Source organism: Pygoscelis adeliae, unplaced genomic scaffold, assembly GCF_000699105.1.
Source record: "Pygoscelis adeliae isolate BGI_AS28 unplaced genomic scaffold, ASM69910v1 Scaffold45, whole genome shotgun sequence".
NCBI lineage: Eukaryota > Metazoa > Chordata > Aves > Sphenisciformes > Spheniscidae > Pygoscelis > Pygoscelis adeliae.
Genome location: NW_008825114.1, coordinates 11,231,100 through 11,254,631, shown reverse-complemented (window position 1 = coordinate 11,254,631; position 23,532 = coordinate 11,231,100). Strand labels below are relative to the sequence as shown.

At 38.5% G+C, this 23,532-nt stretch overlaps 1 protein-coding gene across 1 annotated transcript in view; it reads right to left on the bottom strand.

The window, feature by feature from the left end:
• TLE4 (transducin-like enhancer of split 4) overlaps positions 1-13,395 on the bottom strand; it is a 170,455-nt gene extending 157,060 nt beyond the window's left edge. Inside the window, exon 1 of the mRNA XM_009328188.1 lies at positions 13,382-13,395. Coding sequence (XP_009326463.1) covers positions 13,382-13,395 — 14 coding nt within the window. The remainder of the gene's footprint in view (positions 1-13,381) is intronic.
• Between the last annotated feature and the right edge of the window lie 10,137 nt (positions 13,396-23,532).

Sequence of the window (23,532 nt, the reverse complement as noted above, 5' to 3'; positions counted from 1 at the left end):
CTGCTTGTGTCTTAAAAAAAACCATGGCAGACAAAAGTATCCATTGAGGAAAGTTACAATATTGTTAGAATGATATCTTTAGTGCAAATTGCTCTCCAAAATTAGTCTCACATTTAATTACTTTAAAAGTATTTAAAAAAATAAAGAGAGGGACTATGAAACTTGTGTGTCTGTGGCCTATAAAATAGCAACCTTTTTTTAACTCACATAGGCTTGCACTTTACAGTTGGTGCCATTTTTAAAGTTATTTTTCTACACATCAAGTTAACATCACAGTCAAGCCAATAGGTGCACATCCTTCAGCAGAATGCTTACCCCCTTCATAAGAGAAGTTAACTATGAAGAGAATCCAATGCTGATGTTAAATTAAGGCTTCATCCACTGAGTGTTCAATTACTGAGTAAATATGCACTAGGTGTATGCTTTGAATACTGAAGCAGCGAATCGCTTCCTAAGGTGAGATACTTCTGTGCTCTTTCTATTAGCATATTGTTGCTTGGTTTTGTATATTCTGCTACTTCAAGCTCCTTTTCAAAGTATGTTATAAAAAGCTTAAAAGACCTGGGTTGTGTATGGAATCTTTCAATGAAGAAATAACTTTAAACTCTCCTGACAGATATTTCAGGAACTACTTTTGGAAAAGTCCTCTTACATAAAATATGCTAAAGACACTATCCGAAATTGGAGAAACATCAATGGATTAAGAAATAGCTCACAGAGTCAGCAATTTTCAATGTACCAGACAGATAATTACAGAGGCCTGCAGACACAGCCCAATACAGTACTAAGGAAACCCCATGTGCCAAGTCATCAGTCTACACTCCAGCAAAACTTACTGCCTCAGTAAAAAGGGGATTGTAGGCTTGGATATATATCATGATTAGGTGAACCTTGCCCAGAGGTATTGGGCAAGAAATACCTTTGTATTTCTTTTGCATTATTTGTGAATTTGGCTTTGTGGCAATCTGTACTAAGACATGTTAATTTCTCAGGTCATGTAACCATTCTCCTATGGAAAGAAATCAGGCATGTATGAATTTGTAAGTCATTAAAGCTAAAACTCTTGCTTTTACACTGAGGAAAAAGGGTATTTTACTTACTACAGGTTAGAGTGCTGTGAATCCCAAACAGTGGTACCTTCATTGCTTGTGATTCACAAAGACTACTTTGTTAATCCTCAGAACAATATATGTAGCAAAAATAAACAACAGAGAGTTTGGGGTTAGGAAGGGAGCCATTCTACCAGCATCTCCTATTAGAATTCTGTCAGACTAAAGGAAAAATTGTCAATTAGACAAAAAAAGTAACCTCAGTATTGAATTTGGTGCTAAAAGTAAACAAAAAGGGACAGTAGTGTATGTGAAGTGTTTATTAAAATAATATTAGACATAGTTTATTAGTTTACTGTTAATTACGAAATGTAGCATACTATTGGTTTGTTAAAACTAATGTTTTGTGGGGCACTGTAGCATTCCGAACCAATTGCGGCTTTCAGATGTCAGTCTAAACCCATTTAAAAGCTTGCACCATGATCATGATATAAATAGACAGAAACCTTTGATCAGAACCTTGGTCCTTTCTTTGAAAGTTCCTGAATTTTTGGGAGTCGAATGCCAGATTACCCCTTCAAATAGGCACATTAGAGAGGGATGACAAAGGATGAAACAGCTGACAAGAATGTATTCCAATACATGATTATGTAGTTCAAATAAGTAAGGACAAGTATTACTTCCTTTTCTCCCTTCCTTCTTCTCTTCCTTCCTTCATTGTCTTTCTTTTTCTTCTGTTCCTCCTTCCCTCCTTCCTTCCTTCCCTCTCTCTTCCTCTCTCTCTTTCTCTCTCTCTCCCCCCACTTCCTTCTTTCCTTCCTTCCTTCCTTCCTTCCTTCCTTCCTTCCTTCCTTCCTTCCTTCCGTCCGTCCGTCCGTCCGTCCGTCCGTCTGTCTTTCCAAAGGAAGGAAGGAAGGAAATAATATGTAAGTAAACAGGGATTGAAAAGATGAAGAGGTCATGAAAAAATATAGGCTGTCTCTGTAGTTGTTGCTTAACATTTAGATTAAAAAAATAGGTGTCCTCAAGAGAGAGGCCAGATGGATTTAATTTGAAGACACTGAAATGTTTCAGGCTCTTCTGCAAAAATGTGATCCGATTCTGCTGACTTCTGCCTTCCTAAAAGTTATGTCAGTAAGGACCTATGCTGTTGGAGGACCTGAGTCAATATGAAACTTGTGCAGAGAGAATTAGGCTTGCTTTCCATTCTTACACAACAACAGGATAGACAATTTTATTAATGGCAGCTCTCTTTCTTGATACAACACACCAGATTCTGCCCCTGGCTGCACACACAGACCTATACTGCTGTCAGCAACCTTATCTAGCGAATGAATTTGACCCAATGTTTTCAGTTCTGTTTTCAGTTACCTTACAGGAAAAAAAAATCCTGAATTGTATAAGTAACTGTTCATTCATTTTCCTTATGCTGCTCTTGAGATAACTTGTTAAATTAATCCTGTCTTCGTTTATTTTATGGTGTCTTCATGTTTAAATGCTGATTTTGTGAACATCTGTTTCAATCACAGTTGCAAACCCATTACTTTTATGAGCCTTACATATTTTAGATAGATTTACTGTTGACCTTTGTTGGGAAATTGAATGTTTTTGTTGTTACTAACATTTCTATAATTGATATTGTTGTTAGTGCCACCAGGGTACTTCCTTTAAATGAAATACTGTGTCTTGGCAGATAATCTTGCTTAACACTTAATCAGATAAATATTATTTAACTTTTCTTGGCTTTGAAACAAAAAGTATCATTATACCCTTCAGTACTAGACAACTATAAATTGCCACTCAATTCGATACACCACTGGCATAGTTTTTATGTTTATTATTTTCTTGTTTCCTGTTGTTTCCTCATTTTCACTTGCCATCAAATAATAAAAATCAGACAATTATGCTGTTTAAGTAACTGCTACGTGACTGCTGAGAAATCCAACACTTAGCCTAAGATGAATGAGGAACTATTTTCTCCCCCCTGAAAAAAAATGCTTTCTGGTACAGAAAAGCAGTATGGATGAATTTGATTTCCAGTGTGCAGAGAAATTATCTGAATCAGAGGAAGTGTCTACTAAAAAATTTTGCTCCATGGCATATACAGCTTGGCATATATTGACTGTGGGGCACTCTTTAGTTTTCTCTAAAGCACAAACCATTCTTACTAGGCATGCATCAGCCATTTTGTTGTAAATCCAGGTTCAAGTGCATAGCTTCAGAGAAACAGTATGAGTCACTGACGATTTTCACCTTCAGGCTGAGTTCAACTCAGTCATCCTTAAAGAGAGCATAAACTAAATGTCCAGTGAAAGTGCAGATTTTAAAGCACTCAATTTAATGAGCATGTGGGATGAATTCTCTTTGCATCCTGCAGCAGGCAAGTTTAACACATAGGCTAGCGCATCCCTTTGGTGGCCAGTGGAGACTGCTCCATTTAAATCATGTCAGACAATACAGAGCAAATGCCAGCCTGGTGAATGACAAGGTGCCCTTTAACCAACTGCCTCTTCCTTCCTGTTTCTTTCAGTAAATCTATGGGCAGAATCACATCACAGGGATGAGATGAAAGAGCCAGAGGGCTCTTATGATAATTTCCTATCATTAGAGTTGCTTAATACTCCTGACTATGAAATCATGTTGATAATACCGTCCAACTTGGGGCTGAAGTTCTACCTTGCCATTAACCACCTCATGATGAATTTGCTAGCAAGCAAGTTTAGACAAAATGCTTTAGGTGTTTCTGAAAAAGTATTTTGCCTGTGTTAAAAACACTGGCAGTTCTTATTTTAAGAAACTCTGAAACACCAATGCTTTAAGCCAGGTACTTGAAATATGGCAGGTGGAACTGTCTGCACTGAAAACACATTTTCTAGCATCTGCAGAGAAATTTATCTAACATATAAGCCTTTGAAAAATTGATGTTAAGTGTGCACAGAAGAGATTTTTTTCAATATCAGAAGTTAAGATTCCCAAAACCCAGGGATGCTTGAGACATTTACCATTTAATCAGCATGCTCGAGGCTCTCACAGCTCAATCTTCTAGGACTAAGAAACAGAGTCAAGGAAAATAGAGATGGAGACTTCATGGAGAACTATGGAAAGGGGGTCAGTGCTGCTAGCTGGCCAGAATGGAGCAGAGGGGACATCAATAGTACAGATGAGAAAATAGTTTTGGGGAAAAAAATGCAAGACTGTCATTAGAGACCATTTGGAGAAAAAGACTGTGACTAAAATGGTGAGTGTGATGGGTGAGTACAGGCCCGCAATGAGGAGGAGCATCCACAGGATTTGAAAGAAACTAGTCCACGAAGGAGAATGTGACAGTGACAGTTAAGTGGTAGGACTGAAAGAAACAAGCAGGAGTGGCTGTGACAGGACTCAACAAGCCAAGGAGGCTGCAGAAGAAACTGTGCCCGTTGAACGTCTCTGAAGCCTAAAATAGACCCAAGATACCCTCATGGCCTGCAAGTGCAGCAGGCGTGATGGCTATTGCTGCCACTTGGCTCCAGTGATGTAGGTCCAGGAAGGCAATGCCCTTCATGCCTCACTTTGATACCATGTGATTTTTAGGGACTGAAAGGACAGAGGAGTCAACACTTCAGGATGCTTCTTAAAACTTCAGAAAATTGCATATAAATTACTCTCTTAAAGAATAATTGGTAGGATTATGAGCACTCAGAAGTAAAGAAATACCAATATTAAGGTCCAGAGTAATTTCAATTTAGGTCACTCAAGCATAGTTATTAAATGACCATACATTTATTTTCACCTCATTCTCACTCAGTATAAAGAAAAAGCTCAATCTGGGCATATCACTTAAGTTGTCAAGTAACAGAGGGGATGCCAATGAGACTTCTGTCTCACCTGTTGCAGGAGTTTGAGGGTGCCACTGAATGGAGAATAGGGCTAGTGGAAGACTAAAGACGGCTCTAGCTCTGAAAGCAGTGCTTTGGCAGTATCTATATTGCCAACATGTCCTGCCACTGCTGCAGCATCCAGCATCCACTGCTGCTGCTGCTGTTCCAGACAAGTTATAAACCAAAGTTTTTGTAGGCGGCCACTAATTGTGCATTGCTATTTTATGTGTGGCAATTTAAGACTGTACTGAATAAACTGCAAAGTGCTGAGCGTTCACAGCTGTGAGTGAGGTCAGTGATCCAATCTGAATCTATTAAATGACAGAAAATGCTAATTATGCTGAAAAAGCTAGCCAGACAGCTTTAAATGGGATACCTAAGATGAGTGTACATTTTTTAACATGATTCCCATTCCTCAGTTGGACATCTTAGAGTAGGACTGATAACATTTCCGAATAAGGAAGTGAGAAGTGAAGCCCGGACACCAACAGCCTTTAGGCCATTTTGAAAAAATCAGCATTGACCTGGTGGTGTAGAAAGTTAAAGTTTTGCTGTAACTATTTCAAAAGGTAAGTCTGCAATAATATAAAAAATGAGAAGCAGGGGCACAGGTGCCCAAACTGAAGTCTGCAGGGTGCTTGTCTCTACAGCCAAAACTTGTCTAATTATGTGGGGTAGTATTCTCAACTGCCTCAAATTACACTAAAGAGGGATAAAGCCACAGTCATTACCTTGTTGATTATCAGTGTTTTACATAAGCAATTTGCTGCACTTGCCACCATGAATGTGAGTGTGCAGGTATAGAAAGAGAAGTGTCAGACCTATTTCTCTAGTAAGCCAAGGTTCCTTTTTTACAAAATGCTTTCAAAACTTTTGATTCTCTGGGCTCAAGCCTGAGAAATGCTGAACAGCCTTTGCTGTAGAATAGCATTTAATTCAAGCCTACAATTCACTTTGCATCCTTAAAATGAAATACATGCCCTAAAAGAATTTTCTCTTACTTCTAGAAATGGCATGAGAATTTATTTTTGAAACATACAGACCAAATGAAAACCACCATGCTACCAAGAGCTTTTTGTGGACAGGGAAGGCACTGGAAATGTGGCAGAGCTCTACCAGTATGGAACACTTTGCTGCATCTGAATATATTGGCACATCATAAAGTATTCTGCCAATTAATTCTGCCTGCAAGCACGAATTCTTTGTAAGCTACCTACAAATGTCTTCATTTCTTCAATTAGTTTTTCTGTTAGAAAAACACAACAAAGTTTTTGTATCATGTACATCAATCTGAATTTTACTGCTTTAGTTTTGTTAAGTCAAAATATATTACTGTTAGAATAAGTTCCTTTGTACTTTTGAGTAATGGCCAAGCTGCATACCTGCAATAATGATAACACTAGAGAGAAAACATGTGCAGGCATTCTTTAGTTAATACTGCAGTGCTGAAACTGCCTGTCTGACCAATACATCAACATAGCTTTTAGAAATGAAACAAGGACTAATAGCAATATCACCCTTTAAAGACACACACACACACACAAAAAAGACAGAGAAAAAGATAGTACCCATCTGCCTTCAGTAGTTTCACTAGATTGGGTGCTCAATAGCTGAATCAAATGCCTGCATACAGCTCTGCACAGGCAAGCCCTACCTGATCACACTAGAAATAATCATCAGTATGGCCAAACAACCACTATTTTTCACTGATAAATTCATTATGGATTTCAGTGGGGCACAGTAATTTTCATATAGTGATTTGTCTATAAATACTCATGATAGGGTTTTTTGACAAATTGGTTGGTTTACAGAAGGCTCTTTCTAGCTTTAAGGATAAAAGTTGCTGCAGCTCTTCAATTAAACAAAGGTACAATTCTTCATTATTTTTCTTCCCCTTGAACTTTGGAAATAGTAGACCATAGCCCAGCAGAGACATTTTCTCTGCAAAGCACTTAAGTGTGTTTCTGAAATTCAAGAGATATTCCTTTGTACTCCTTATGCTATTACCTATAGTTAAATATCTAGGCAGAGCTGTAGGAAGAATAGGTAAGAAAATCTCCCACAGTGAGGCAAATATATCTGTGAAGCCTTAATACAGTTGCTTTCAGAGAGGATAGAAAGATAAACACAGTGCAGAAGAAAGGAGAAGGTATGGTTATACTCAGATATGTTTACAACCCCACCTATGAGAGGAGAGAAAATGGTGCTCTAGGGACCAGAATACCTTGCTATGGCTTTGCTTAGATATTTATTTTGATTCAAGATCCAGTTTCTTCTGTTGGTGTCTCTGACTCCAAATACATGAACCTTCCAAGGTACATTTAAAGTCTCTTCCATTTCAGTGGGATCCATTTATGGATTTTAATGGCCTACTGTAGAGGGAATGGGGGTGAAGGTGTTGACCATCTGACCCAGAGATGAAAGAAAGTTCAGTATGGGTTTACTATTATTGCAAATAAAATAGTATCAAAAAAGAATGATAAATTACTTTTTTCATTTTTTATTACTATCAAAGAAATTATCAGAGTTGCAGTATTTGAAAGAACACCCAGATAGGTGAATGAGGTTTTGGCTACTACAAAGACTATATGACTCACTATTTACTCTGTCGTTAAAGCAGGAAGAATCCCTGCGGTATATTTTCTAGTATTTTGTCCTAACTAGTTTTAAAAATCTTATGATAAATGGTTGAAGCTCCATTGGAGAGGGTAATAAGGTTTTATGGCTGAGCTATGTCTCATTATCTGAATAAAAAACAATAAAAATCCCTTTTTTTCTGTTTTGGATGTCATCATCTTATTCCTCATTATGGATTTAGTCCATCTTGATGTTTCTATCTAGTATTTATCATCATATGTGAGAATATAGGCTATTCTTATATCTTATTTTGGCCATTGTTTATCCAACTTACTTCAGAAAATTTGATTAAGATTTTCAAATACTGGAGGGATTTTATCCACAGAAGCACCATCAAAACTCTTCCCAAATCCATTTTTTAAATGCACAGTACTGCTTTGAGAATTTCAGTCTTCATTATTAGTTTCTGTGGCTTGACTAGTTTTCCTACACTTCTCTGGGTTCTCTATAATGTCTCAATACATACAGTGCTTGTATAAGACTTTCCAGAACTATTTCCATAATTTCCACTATTTCCAGCTACTTCCTCACTCCATGGCATCAGGCTTTGTTCATACACATTAAAGCTTCATGACACCTTATATTTTTCATTTTCATTAATCTGAAGTTTGCTGCTGAATCGCTCATTTGACTGATCAAGTCAACCTACCTATAACTACCTCCTTTCCCCATGATGGTCTTCAAAGCTGATTAAAATGGGGACTGGGTCCTCACATGGTGTCTAATTTACTATCGAGGTGGGCTAAGTTGCACTTAATGACAATCTGATTCTAGAAGACAAGATGAACCTTTCATCTTCGCATTTGTTTTTATTATCTTCTGAAGAGGATGCAAGAACAAAAATACTGTCCAAATTGTATGTATTAGTCTTGTCCTGGTTTCAGTTGGGATAGAGTTAATTTTTTTCCTAGTAGCTGGTACAGTGCTGTGTTTTGGATTTAGGATGAGAACAATGTTGATAACACACCGATGTTTTAGTTGTTGCTAAATAGTGCTTACACTAGTCAAGGACTTTTCAGCTTCTCATGCTCTGCCAGGTGCACAAGAGGCTGGGAAGGGGCACAGCCAGGACAGCTGACCCAAACTGGCCAAAGGGGTATTCCATACCATGTGACATCATGATCAGTATATAAACTGGGTGGAGTTGGCCAAGGGGTGGTGACCGCTGCTCGGGAACAGGCTGGGCATCGGTCTGCGAGTGGTTTTGTTCCTTTCTTTCTCTCTCTTGTTTTCCTTTTCATTACATTTTTATTATTATTGTTATTATTATTATTGTTGTTGTTATACTTTATTTTATTTCAATTATTAAACTGTTCTTTTCTCAACCCACGAGTTTTCTTACTTTTGCACTTTCGATTCTCTCCCCCATCCCACCGGGGGGGGAGGGTGAGCGAGTGACTGTGTGGTGCTTCGTTGCCAACTGGCGTTAAACCACACAAGTCTAAAATGCACAGGTTTTTCTGAAGGCATTGATCATCAGCTTAATGTTTAAAGACACATTTAATAAAAACACACGGATGAAGCACATTAGACTACATTCTTGACTTCCTGATTAAATAAGTTAAAAATGCTGTGCCATCAGTTGCTCAGTTGAGCCTTGTGGAAAGCCTGTCAACAGGCTACCATACAGCATCCAGAATGATATAAATCTATAAACTATGCAGTTTGAAAAAATCCTATTCCAGAATGGTGCTTTAGCCTTTGGAATCAAAAGGACAAAAGCAGAATTAAGAGAAATAAAAACATTATGACTGTATAATGGAGAATTTACATCTAACACCAAGTATTTTCAAACAGTTATAACACATCAGAATGTCACCAGAAATAACATATATCATGATGTCAAAGACTTTTAAAAACTAGTAGAAAAATAGTTTCTAGTTGCGTTTTAGACCATGTATAACAAGGCACTGTGAGTGGAGCTCATAGGAACGTAGCACTGTCATAACAGTTTTCAAAATAGTCCACACTGAGGTTTGAATAAGCAGAGAAGGTGGTGGGAAGGAAGTGGGTGGGAGGAAGAACCTGAATTCCATTATCCCCTGATGAAATACGACTCCAGAGGATGGAGAACCAGCTGAGATTTTACAAAGCTGAGTTTCAGACCATCTCACTTCATCCCCTGGCAGATGTTACAGTAGGCAGAGAAGGGAGACTGTCATCAGCATTGATACCATCTCAGAATTGCAGAAAAAGAGAAACATCTGTAATTTTCATGATAACTCAAAAAAAGACCCAGTCCTGAAAGACATCATGGACTTCCTGAGAAGTACTAAGAACCTTCTTTCCCTCTGCGGCTTTAAAAAAATTACCTACATTTTTCAGTTTTGTCTCTTTCTAAGGGAAGTACAGAGGACAGAAGTTGAAATCATATATATTTTCTTGAAAAAAAACAACATAAAAATCCCGCATTGAATCTAAGTCATCAATATTAAATGTCCTGGGTTTAATCTTCATATATTGCAAAGACATAAGCTCCTCCTATCATGCCAAATAAATAAATGCCCAACTCCAAATCTCACCCCAATTTCTGCTGCATCAGAAGTATTGGAAGAAGCTGTTTTTTGATAACCATGCTTATAAAAAAAGACTTGGTCATAAAGAACCAATATCAATAAGTTAGATTAACAGCGAAGTACTGGAAATATCTCTCTATTTCAGAGAAACTCCATTTCCCTTTTAATAACTTACAATTACTTCCAACCAGCAGGGATAGAGGGAGAACTAAAGACAGAGATTTCTTTTTTTTACATAAAGTACATTATAAGATCACACAATCAATAATACTCAGCTCCCTGAGAAACATCCAATGGATGTACATTAAAATTTAAAGAGGGCAGTGAAGGAGCACACTTACAAAGATCAAGTCATCCCCATGGCCTTAAACACTCTGACCAAAGAGCGTAAGGGTAAGTGAGGAAAATCCTTTAGAAAATGTGTTGAATGAGTGATGATAGAGAGGTGATAAAGACTCTGAGAACATCAGGCATAAAGATTGACCCTTCCCAGGCACCCAAATGAGAGAAAATGGAAAGCATCCAGAATTAGATAAGAACATCTGTGGCTGAACCCATAAGAAAACAAGTCTGGGATCTTTAGAGCTGCTCTGAAAGATATAAATGCCTCATTCCCATTCACTTTAATTAGGTGACTGACTCTCTTGCTGTTGCTTGAAAATCCCAGACTCTGAACACACTCATTCCTGATTGCTTCCATGCCCAAAGTGTTGGCAGTTGATTAGGTGGTTTGCCAGGAGTATATTTTGTTAAGTATCAGTGAATTATATAACAATTATAACTAATAAATGTCCAATTTAAGAAAGCCAGAATGTGTGAGATGTGCAAAATGTTTTCTAAAATACAGTGTATCCCCTAAAGAAAACCAGCTGCACCTTTACCACTGTGATTTTTACTTTACAAGTGCTTTAGGATATCTCAGGATTTCCTTGAAATGAAAATGCACACTAACTGCAAGGAGCCAGGCACAGACTAGTTACAAACCTTCCTCTTCACCAGGATGAAGCCATCACCAGGCAGGGGTACAGAACAGTTCCTGTCATCCTAAAAAAAGGTAAAGAAAAATGAAGGAAGTCATTGCTCCAGGACCACCAGACAGATGTAGGAACTTCATAGCAGTGTGATACAAGCTTGTCTGAAGGAACAGGGCACTGACCTCCTTTTCCAGACTAATTCTGTGATTAACATGTCCTCCAACCTGTCCTTTAGGGTGAGAGGTGTTTGGGATGGAGAGGGTAATAGCCTTGAGTACCTTTTTTCTTTTTTCCCCATAAACAGGGACAGAGCAGGAAGCAGAGAAACTCCGTTTTCCAAGGAGGCTTTGCTTTCGAGTCAGGAGCGTGCTGATCCCAGCCCCTCTCTAATCAGTAGGGGGATGTGGACAATACAGCTGCTTACCACACTCTGTAGATGCTCATCTTTTCCCACTGACTAATGAGGACCTTCATAGCATGCAGGCTCCTACATGCCTAAAATTAAGCTCATCCAGACCCATGTCCCCTTTTCAGTCTTCACTGGTCTTTCACTGGTAACAGACTGCTGAGGATTAGTATGGTTTTTACCCTAAATTATTTGCTGTGTCAGCTCACTCTCTGTGATGAGTTTCACATTATACTCTCTGAACTTACTTCCTTCCTTTAAGGATATTCACTCAATATTGAGGACTTCCTCTTCCCCATCTTTCTTCCTCATCTATTTTGTCTATTAAACTGTATGAAGTGGCAGGAATCAAGACAACAAACTAGGAGAGAAAATTTCTTGCATTGTATTCTATTCAGAACATGGTCGATTTAAGTAAACCTGACCCCATTCTGAAACAGTAGTTTCAAAAACTAGTTGAGATGTTTTCACAAGTCACCTCAGTGTCAGTAATGGGTAAACAAGCGTGCCAGCTGATGTACAAGAGTAGAGATTCCATCCTTTCACAATATCAACATATGAAAAGGATAATTACATTGAATGGAAAAAAAACAAACACAAATTGAGAACCAAAGAAGTTCTAAAATACTTCAGAGTCCTTGAAGGAACTACCAAGGAGATGTCAAGAAATGACATGACAGGAATTTGAGCTCTGTGAGACCGAACAATCCATTTTTTATTATTTTAATTCATCTCTCTCCCTTGATGTCATGATAGTTTTGTTCAGCAACAAGTCCTGAGATAACAGAGCAGTCTCTGGGAATTAATTTCTTCCAGCTGAGCTGCACAGAGCTGGTGCTCAGCCCCTTCCTCCAATTGCAGGATGACTTCTCTGAGGCCAACTTCTGACAACAGCAGAATTCTGGATTTTCTGACTTAATCTTAAAAATATATATATATAAAAAATGGTTAAATTGAAATACCTCTCCCCCAGTTCTTTTGCTTCTAGAGTTAAGTCTGATCATTTAAAGACAAAACCCTCCACCTTTCCTTGGTCCCAAGATGCTTAACAAAGACAAACATAATTCCTCTCTAGGATAAGTTAAATTCATAGAAGCTTAACTCAGACATACAAAAAGTCTCTTATCATCTAAAAAGAAACCTAATGGGATGGTGTAGAAGTTATCTGCACCTCATACAAATAAAGAGAAAAATAACTATCAAGAGGTTAAAGCTTTAAACTAGGATTCAATATATTGCTGCTCAGCTGTCAATGCTGTCAAAGGCTTCCAGTGCAATGTTGTACAAGTTACTTTCTCTAAGCATTAGCTGCTGTTGTCCTTTTTGAAGAAGAAACAGTTGCTTTTCTCGTCATTCATCCGTCACATCTATTTAGTGTGTAGGGTTTTGAGAACAGGGATTTTCTATATAGAATAGGACAGTGGTTTTTTGAAGTCTTTTTTCAGTTCTGTGCTATATAAATATTTAGTCCATATGCACTAGCTTAAACTGACTTGGTGACTTTTTTTTTTCTTAAGACATATCATAGAGTTTGCAGTTTCTCACTCTGCCAGTGTTTACAGACTGAGCATGTGTATGTGTGTGTGTATTTTCTGTATTAAAGTTGAAGAATCAGTCAAAAGTGAGAAAATGCCAGAATTAAGGTTGTTTAATTTGTTGCCCCGTGTTCATTTGCATTACAGTATTTATGTGATCCTCAGAAAGATTTCTAGGGTCCAGCAGTGCTATTTATTAATAAAACACTGCTAGTTTTAAATTCCATTTAGGAACAAAACCTAGACCTTTTGAAATAAAAGCAGGAAGAGAAGGAGTAAGAGAAGGAAGAGTTTTCCAGTGCTTGAATGATCTCAGGTCTCCTCTGGGATGCGGAAAGCAGGATGGGAAGTGTCAAGAAAGTGCACAGGTAGCATCAGCTCTGCCTGTGATAAATAGAACATACCGAGAGAGGTACATGACGCAAAAGAAGGAGGAGGGCTGTTGCCAGATGCATGACCTCCAGCCGTCATCTACTCCTGCTAGACAACTGCATTCTCCTATGCAGCACCGCATTTAGTGTTGCCTAACAAATAAGTTGGTAGCCCCTCTAGAGTGGGTCTCCTTCTGTGGGTTTACCATTCTCCGACTTAACTTTGGACAACAAATTGTCCTCTGGGCCGTGGAAGTCCTTTTGACAAAAACATCATTCAGGTGAATGTGTTTACATAAAAAGTTGCAGTTTTGAGAAACTGGTATTTTCTGATAAAGCAAAGAAACAAGCAACAAGTTTTTGTCAAAAGAAATTCCCATGTAGCTCCTTTTTTTTTTTTTTTCCCTACACAGACCACAGCCTTGCTCAATGTATAGATAGAGGAGGACTTGTAGAGTAAGCAGCTATTCACTATTTTGCTTTATCTTCATTCTGCAGTGTGCGGTCCAAAGCTTTGTTTATTTTCCACTATTCAAACTTCACTTTAAAGCCAGACTCATTAATTTCTTCATGTGTTTTTTATATAGTTCATGAAAGCGCTTGACAAACAGGAATTTATTTTTCCTGCATTGTGCTGACAGAGCGTTGAGACAGACAGATTAAGGTCAAAAGTGCCATTCATGTTGGATGCTAAATCTGATATCCCAAAAACCGGATCTCATAGGCTACTTATTGTTACACGTCTTTTTCTATTTGCAGCTCCCTCCTGATCGCAGGTGGAGCAGTCAGCAGTCAGGACTTGCCAGCTCAGGGCCCCCTTTGGGCACCCAGGAAACAAGGAGCACAATTAAGGACCTTCCATGGAAGGTACCGGGCCTGGACCAGGGACGCAGTGGCAGTTGCCAGGATAGAGGGCTGGTTACCCTGAGGTGGCCTGAGGCCATCCTCTTGCAGCCTCCTTCCCTGTACCGTATTAATTCTTTTGAAGGGCACAGCCCATTTGCAGCAGTGTGTGAAGCCTTGTTGTGATCCCCCTGCCAGGGGATTTTTAAAGACTACATCTACCGTATTTCCATCTAATCTCTCCTGACCTTTGGCGAAGTGAAATTGTGTAAGAATCTTGAAATTTGACCAACTTTGCCTTTTTTTTTTCATGAAAAAGGTGCAAACACTGCTCTGTCATGTGGACTATCTATTTTGCTTAACTTAAAAAGTTTTTGCCTGTAAACACTAAAGGTTCTCAGTGAAGCAGCTACAAGAATCACGATTTTTAGCACATGGAAAAGAATATATTTTGTTAGTTGTTTTTTTTTTCTCCCCTGAAGCAGCAAACTCCTCATTTTCCCTAGAAAGTTCTGAAAAAAAAAATTAAGTCAAGTTAATATATAGAAAAAATGTACCTAAATAGCCAAAGTTTAATAAAGTTTTAAATCAATGTAGATAAGATGCTAAGATAGGACATACCAGGGAAAGATTTGTTCTGCCTATAACAATAGGACTTGAGAGCAGAGGGATGTGGGACAGAAAGGAAAAGGTCTGCCACCAAACCATCATTGATTTGTTACCTCAAATCCTTCCGTGCACACCTATTAAGCAGCTGCACTCCTATGCTACTGCTGTGATGCACTTACAGAGTGGCACCAGCTAATCATAATTATACAATGTCATTTCCCCCGCTTCTCTCACCTTGCCGAGGTTCTGAGTGCAGAGAGCACGCCCTTTGCCAGCCACAGAGAACCTGAAGATCATATCCTCACCTGCCTTTTGTATTTGGGGCCGAGGTCAGCTAATGGCTCTCCTCTGTGCTCCTGTAATAGCACCTTTCCGTATCAACCACACATCTTTCAGATCTAGAAGGATGGGTGCATAGGTAGAAGACACATTGGTCTCTCTCTACCCCATAAGACTATGTCCCTAAATTGTTTCTATAATTTTGTTTTATCTATGGGCAACACAACAGTTGTATGCGTTGCAAGATATCAAACTTATCTCTCTTATAGATAAGAATAACATAGATGTCAAGACCCTCTTGACTGCATTTATAATGTTAAATAGTTTCTCCTTTTGAGACACAGATAACCTTTTCTGCTTCCTGTTAGCAATTTCTTGTTTCCCCTCCTTATCCTTTAAATGGAAACACAAGTCTGCCATTTAATAAAACCCCAATAATGATCCTGCTTTAAAGGACAAGGGCTAATCACTTGCTGCTTAACATTCCAGACACATGACAGTGGAGGAGAATAAATCAGTTAAACAGCAAGATGCAGCACAACTAATTTTCATGTAAAAGGGGGTGATTGCCTTTTTTTTTTTTAACCATTGTGATTTTTTTTAAGCTGTTAAAGCCCAAACATTCTCGTCTATCAGTTTATGAATTATTAATAAAAAAAGAGAGAAAAGAGGCTTTCTTTTTCTAAATATCATCTGCTAAGCCACCACAGACTGAAGTGCCTCACACTGATTCCTGATTTACATAGTCCCAGTTGGAAGTTAATGAAGACTGCTGAGCCACCTTTCAACATGCAGATAAACCTTCATGTATTTAAAAGCAGGGAATATGTGCTTGTTGCTGGCAAATTATTCATCTAAGATCTGAAGTTTCTGACACCGCCTGCGTCAGATAAACTGTCACCCAAATTGCAAACTAATTAGTGATTCAAACATTTTCGAGCTGATTGATGACAGAATAATTTACGCTTGTTTCTCAGTTTCCAGCTGGCATAGGCTGCTGACTGGAGCCCTAATTAACGCTAGTACATCAGTCATGTTCTGCCAAGGCAGCACATACAATTAAAAGGCAGTTTAAATGGAATATCACATTAAAAAGGCTGGTAGATGCAAATGTGAGGAAACAGCACTTTAGGATAAAATGACAACAGAACCCCACAAACCAAAACAGAATGGAACAGGGATTTTTTTTTTTTTTTTTTTTTAATGGAGAAGTAAATTGAATTCCACATAGGCTATTTAGCAAAATAAAACAAGTGTGGAGGCAAAACATGCACACTAAATTCTTCATCATTATTATTCTAAGAAGTTTTAACTAGATGCTTTTCTTTTAATATTTGTTAGAAAATTGATGTATACTTGCATTTTGGATTTCAGCTATCTAAAAATTAAATAGAGGGCATCAGTGATAGCTGTGAAGTTATTTACAGTGATAGTATAAGACAAAAGAGAAATATCAATATGTGTACTTGTGAGGAGTGTATACTGGAGCAGCCTTCAAAGCTAGTTTTAAGTAACAAAAGATCTAATCCAAAACTCCCTGAAGTCAAGGGAAAACTGGTCACGGGATGTGTAGGAGAGTACTGCAAATATCCAGATATCCCTGATTATTTCCAGGTGAAACTGCTAAATTTTGAAAACAGCAGTACTATATGGTAAATGTGCAATGGTTTCTAGTGGCATTCCCCTAATCAAGTCATAAAATACTTGGGGAAAAATAGTTATTGTATGGGTTTTATAAATAACCGTTATTGCTGCGCGTACAAATTCAACCTGTGACCTGATTCTGTATCAGGCACGTATTGCAGCCTGCAACTACAGAAAGACAGTCCTCTGCAGAGCTGCCTGACAGCAGCTCTTTTATTTTATTAGGCCTATTTTATTATATCCATATTATAACCATGATATCTGTTTATCAGTTGCTTTCTAGCTATCAAGCAGTCAGGTAGGAGAAAATGCCTTTTGTCATCTCAGTAATGAGAAATGAGGATAGTTGTAACCCATGTTCTCATTTACATTTGAACTACAAGGGTGTTGGCTGTTTGAAACTGATGATCAAGCTAAGGACAAAAACAGTCCTCCTTGACGCAACTCACAAAAGGTGTTAAGCCAGCAGTGCCAGACCCCTGTTGCAATGTATGCTGCATATTTGATGACACTGGTTTATCTTACTCAATGTGACCTCTGTGGGGGGAAAAGTTTTCATGAATATAAACAGCCCTGGGGTTCGTACCTTGTCTGCTAAGGTGTTTTTGAGATTATCTATAGCACATGACAGATGAGCCCTTGACTCTTACAGCACTAGAGCACAGAACAAAGAGAAGTCACTGTAGTAACCGCAAACAGACCTCGAGACGGGAGATGTGCAAAAGCACTCCAATTTGTTTCTAGGAGCACAGCAGACTGAAAGCTCACATCACTCAGTGCAGTCACACTTTGCTGTCAAATGCCATTTTGCAATGCCATACATTTGCACCTTTAAAAATTTTAGATAAGTAATAATTTACATTAGTATATTGACGGGGGGTTCATACATCGGCTTTGACAGCTGAGCTATTTTAAGGAGCTTTACAAATCAGTGAATTGGAGATGAGGGGTGAAACTCACCTTAGATGTAAATAAGCCCAAGTTTTCTGTCTTTGCTAGTGTTGGGCAAGATTTTTGCTGTGAGGCATGGCGAAGGCTAGTGCTGCTGACCCTGTTGCAGCCATGAGGCAAGAGCCACCAGAAAAACTTGGCTTAGGTTTTAAATGCCACGTCACATAGCTTCTGCCGGCTTGACTGAGGTGCCCAGCACTGAGCTCGCCAGTAAGCAGTAAGCTTGTCAGGATGCCCTGTAAGTGCCTCAGGACAGTGAATTCCCAATGGGCACAGCAGATGGGATGCCCAGCAGCTGACAGAAACTACAAGATGGGGACCATCTGAAAAGGGAGTGTGGGGAGGGTTATGCAGCAGCCAAGCAACAGTTGTCAGGAGTGTTATTTAGGATTTAGGGATGTAAATTTTCACACTCACACTTCCACTCCAGTGACCCCTTTTTAAATCTGGTTTTCACAGCTTCAGGTGCAACAAAAATATTTTCTCTTCAGCTGTAGAACATGGTTTAGGACAACAGGATTATGCTCTACTTCATAAAAAAGGTGTCAAAAGCATCAGTCCCTCAGCAAAGCTACCAGTAAGAAAGAGAAACATGGAAGAGATCTATTATTAAAATCTCACATTGAGGAAATAGGACAAATTAATAACATTTTGTGCTTTCAGTAAGAAAGCATATGCGTCATAGTGGAGGGCAGATTTTGGCTTTTATTACAAGGTCTTTCTTACAGTTCTTGTAAGAAAGACTTGCAATCTATAGTCAACAATCCTGTATGTAGAGCACTGGAGAGTAGAGTTGGAGCTTGTGGGTTAAACGAGTGGAGCAAAGAATCTTTCTGCTGCTGCTTTCTCCTCTTGTTTCCATGCTGTTGCTGATCATGGCAGTGGCTTGTTACATCTACCCAGAGAGCAGCAGTTCCATAAGAGAAGGAATTCTTAATTCCCTATGGAAACTCAAACTTCTAATGTGCAATGTAAATACAGCAAGTGCTAACCAGTTTGTGTTCATAACATATCAACCAAGTGCAGTATCACCTCCCCAGTGGGGAACCCAGAAAAGCCCGAGTGCTCAGACTCTCATAAGCTTTCTCTAAAGCTCTCTATCTAATGCTGAACACATGCAAATCTTTCCAATATGAAACATGACTTCTTCCCTTTTAGTCATTTTCCCTCAGTTTTCCTAATGTGAGGGTTTGCGTTCTTTGATGAGAATAGAGCCGACACAATTAAACATGTTTATAACAGAATTTGCTTCTGTAACCCAAGGGACAGGAAAGCATTCAGGAAAACAGGTTGAGAGTGCTATTTAAGGGCTTTAGGTTTTTTAAGAGATTTTTTTAATATTCTCTAGGTTTAGAAGGAAATTTTAACCAGTGCCAGCAGAGTTTAAATAAAGGCAATATTGTGGGAATGGAAATAAAGACAGTGTTGCCCTGTCAAACTGTGCACCTTGGAGAGCTAATTTCAGTTCATTGTTTTGCCACAGACTTATGTGACCTTTGGGAAGTTACTTAATCCAATGGCACCTCATTAACCAATTTGTAAAGAGGGTAAAATGACATTTTCTTCCCTCTAACAATCTTAGCTGTTCATTTGAACTTGCAAAGTACTACTCATACGAACTGTTCCATTCAGGATGAGGTTATCTATATATACTCTTTGGTGCTTAGCTTGTAAACTCTTCAGGATAGTCTCTGAATATATGAATACCTAGATCCAACTTTATTTGTGATTTTTACCTGCAGCTACAAAAATGTGAAATAACTAAAAGTTTCCACAGTCAAAGCCTAGACCATTGCAGTTGTTTTGTGAACACATAATTTTTGAGCCTTGCTACAGCAGACTCCCTCAAGATTTCTGAAGATTTTTTAACATAATGAGTTTTATTCACAGGAGGTGTATTTCAAGAATTCATTTGACTTAGGCTCATCTTCATTTTTTTCACATATTTCCTTCCCATAAATGACACCCTCCTCAGAAGTATGTATCCTGTAGTAGGAAGCAAAACACACGTGGCTCTAGTCCAATATGCATTGCGTAATGGGAACTGTCATGACCAACAAAATCTGAATCCTCTCTGGCCCCCTAGAATCTTAAAGGAGTGCTTCAGTTTAATCCTCCACCCTTTTAGTTTTCCATTAGGCCTTATTTCTTACTCCTCTATACTTACAGAAGAAAAATGTTTGAAAAGATCTATAAAACTCTGCTTCTCCTCTGTGGGACTTCAGTCCCCAGTTATGTCAGCAGGCATCACATCCCAGTGGTGCTTGATTTTACACCAGGAGCATCTCAACAAGAAGGTGATGAGCTGCTGGAAATGGTGAGACACAAAAGCAAAAGCTAGCCCTGAGGAACACATCATGAATAAAGTGAGAGGAAGATGGGAGAAGAAGGAAAAGAAAATAAAGGTCTGTAGGAAGCTATGATGTTGAAAAAAGTCTTATAAGTGTATCAAACATACACCAAGCAAAGATTAAAGAAAGTGCTGAGTGGTCCTGGAACGTATTACTGAAAAAGCCAAGACATAGCAAGTAGCAATAGTAGCAAGCCAGGCAGGAGCACAAAGAGAGAGGTATTGATTCTGAATTGGAAACAAGGTTTGGGTCTGAATCAGCTTTGGGATCACTCTTTGACTGACATGGCCTCCCTTTTTTCCTTTAGGTTTTGTGGTTCATGCTTCACTGGTAAATTTCAGGATTCTGTGTGGATCACAGGTGAAAAACAAATATTCTGTGAAGCTGGAGAGGTTCATTAAAGCAGTTGCTGTTGATGAATCATCTCCTTCTGTGTCACTTATGGCGGTCTGAAGGTACAAAATTTGATTGCATCTCACCAGCACTTAATGCCAAGACAGAACAAGCTATACCTAGACCATGCAACACAGAATACCAGTGCTAAACAGGAACAATCATTAGCAATCACAATAGAAGTAACAAGTAGCCTAGAGGTTTAATGTAGATAATAGGAAGCTCAAAGAACAACAGATATCCTTCCTTTGCAGGAACAAGGCTGTTTTTAGCACTCTGCAAACTAACAGTACTATTCTGTCCATTAGTTTCAACACTATAATATCGGTTTTATGAAGGTGTAGCTGAGAAAAGAATTAGGCTTGTTGTCCGCTTGGGAATAATTCATGGTATATTCATAAAGGGTAAAGGCAAACATGCTAAAAAAAAAAAAAAAGAAAGAAAGAAGGAAAAAAGAAAGAAAACACTAAAGAGTGGAAATAACTACCTGGAAAAGCAGTAGTTGGGGTACATACACAAAAGATCATGAGGGAAGTTCTGCTTCCTGAGATACTTCCTCTAATCCTTTGACTATCAACCTCTTCCATCTTTTAATCCGTCACTCCTGAAATTCTATGAGTATCTGTTTTCCCTTCAAAGGGTTTTGCAATTGGTACCCACTACCTTTCTTGTAAAGTTGCTCAAGTGTTTTCTCCCCATCAGTTTCTCCTGTCCCTTGAAATGGTGCAGGAAAAGGAGCCCCTTCCCACCCTGAGACCTGCTAGCTGTTGCAAAGTGGAGCTCTCTTTCCTTGATTCAAACCACAGAGCTGCAGATTTTACATACCAGGCACCATGCATATACCAAAGATTTATAAATAGTTTTTCAATAGCATACCACATTTTAAAGTCATAACATTAACTGAACGTATTCTCCATGGACAAATTCAGCAAAATTAAACTTCCATCTTTCCTCCCCCCCTCAAGTCTTTTATTTCTATCACTGATGACTTTCAGACGAATAACCTTGCCGCTCTTTCAGCAAGGGAGACTCTAAAAAACAGGAGGGCTGTGAAACACTGTGTGCTTCATAACCAGAAATAATTAATCTCTGAAGTACATGAGCATTTTCCATTTTTCCAGTCTAATGGAAAATTTGCTGGCAGAAGAGAGCAATTGTACATGATTACATAGTTACATGCACAAGTGATTTTATATCACACACACGTACATATACACGTGTGTGTGTTGCAAGTACATACACATATGTACTAGCATATGGCTGGAACATCATCTGCTATAAATAACTGACTTGAATGGAATTGCACTGATTTACATTATCTGCAAATCTGGTCTCATGTATGTGTCTGTATATATACTTACATTTCAAAGTGAGATGCAGTCTGTATTCTAAAACTATTTTAGATCTGTTGGGTGAAATCCCAGTCCGGGATAACAGGAATTTTTCTGTAGACTTGATACAGCATTTTATTGTCTCTACTTTTTCTGTAAATCACTTAATCTAGGAAAGTATTTATACTACTGTAACACTTTAAAAACTTGGGAAAAAATATTATGGAAATGGAGGTGACCTGATAAGTTAAACATTGATATTCTGTGCTTAAAAATGGTCATGTTCTCTAGCCAAATTTTCAGGAATTGAGAACTGCGTTGTGTTTCATGCATGTTGATAAAGTAGCCAAAAGGAGGTGCAAAACTACTATTTTTTGCATGGCTTTTAAACACAGATTACCAGTGTTTTACGATAGCAGCATATTCACTTTGATAGAAAGTGATTATTTCAATTTATTCCTGATGGCCAGTCCATTTCCTCCCCTTGAAACAAGAATGAATAGTTGTTTCACCAGTGGATGATTATTATCAAACCCAGTGGAACTGTGAAAAAAAATACAAAGGAAAAAAAAATTTTTTTTCAAATTCTAATCACAAGCACTGCTTGTGTATTCAACAAAATCTTATACTCAGGTAAGTCAATCAGTCATCATCCCACAGAACTAATTAAAGGTGCAAAAATCTGGGCAAGTGTTGTAAAAAAATTTCTGCAAATGTTAAGTTATTATAAAAAACCCTGTATCTTTGTTGTTTCCCGTTGTTGTTTTCTGTTCAGAAAGAAATGTAAGAATGTTTGCTGGTGACAAAGTTGGAGGAAAACAGTGAATCAAATGAAAACTGAACAAGGTCCAAGAAAAAGAATTCCGAATGTGTTTGAACTAGAAGCCTGATTTTAAGGCTACAGTTCAATTCACCCTCCAAAAAAAGTCCACATCTTTCTTCCACCGCCCCCAGCCCCACCCCTGTTCCGCCATTCTCTTACACTAATCCTTACATTGTGCTGGTAAAGCATTTGCAAAGTAACAAGGTGGGGAGTCTGATCCAACTAAACAGAAGGGGATGAGAGGCATTTTTAGCTGATCAGCTGATCAGCTTCTCAAAGTGGTTTGCTGTGAGGCTAAAGTTGTGCTGGCACAATACAGAAGCAGGGTACATGATGAACAAGTAGTGGGGAGAAGGGATGGGATTGGACTGCTGTTTGGTGATAATGCTGGTTTAAATGAATATCAAGTAATGACTGCAGAGTTGTTCTCATTCTATTAACAAAAATATGTCACTGGAATTCAGCATAACTATTTTCACAACTAACTAACTGACTAATCATAGCTGAAAATTGAAATACCATTTATAGCAATCTTCTTGAGATCAGGCTGTAGCAGTAATTCCCAAACTGTGATCCATGGGTCTCAGACAGATCAAGAGAAGTCATTTATGATTCGCAGAGAACTGATTTAAAATGCTACATTTTTCCCCATAATGCATTCAATTAAATGACTGCTGTTCCCCTGATAGGATGCAACTGTTATCAGGAGTGCTGGCAACCTGCCCTCTGTGCGTAAAGTGTCTAGGGCTCATAGTATACTAAGCTGGCAGATTTAGTAGAAAGACCTCAAGACATTGGTGCTGTCTGCCCTGTCACACTGCCAGACATTTTTGCTTCCATGTACAGGTGAAAGAGTACAATATGTGCTTGTAGCAAAGCTACTTTTGCTCAAGATCCAGTATATTAACTTGAAATGGACCACAAACTTGAGCTTGTGCTAATACAATGATCAGGTATACA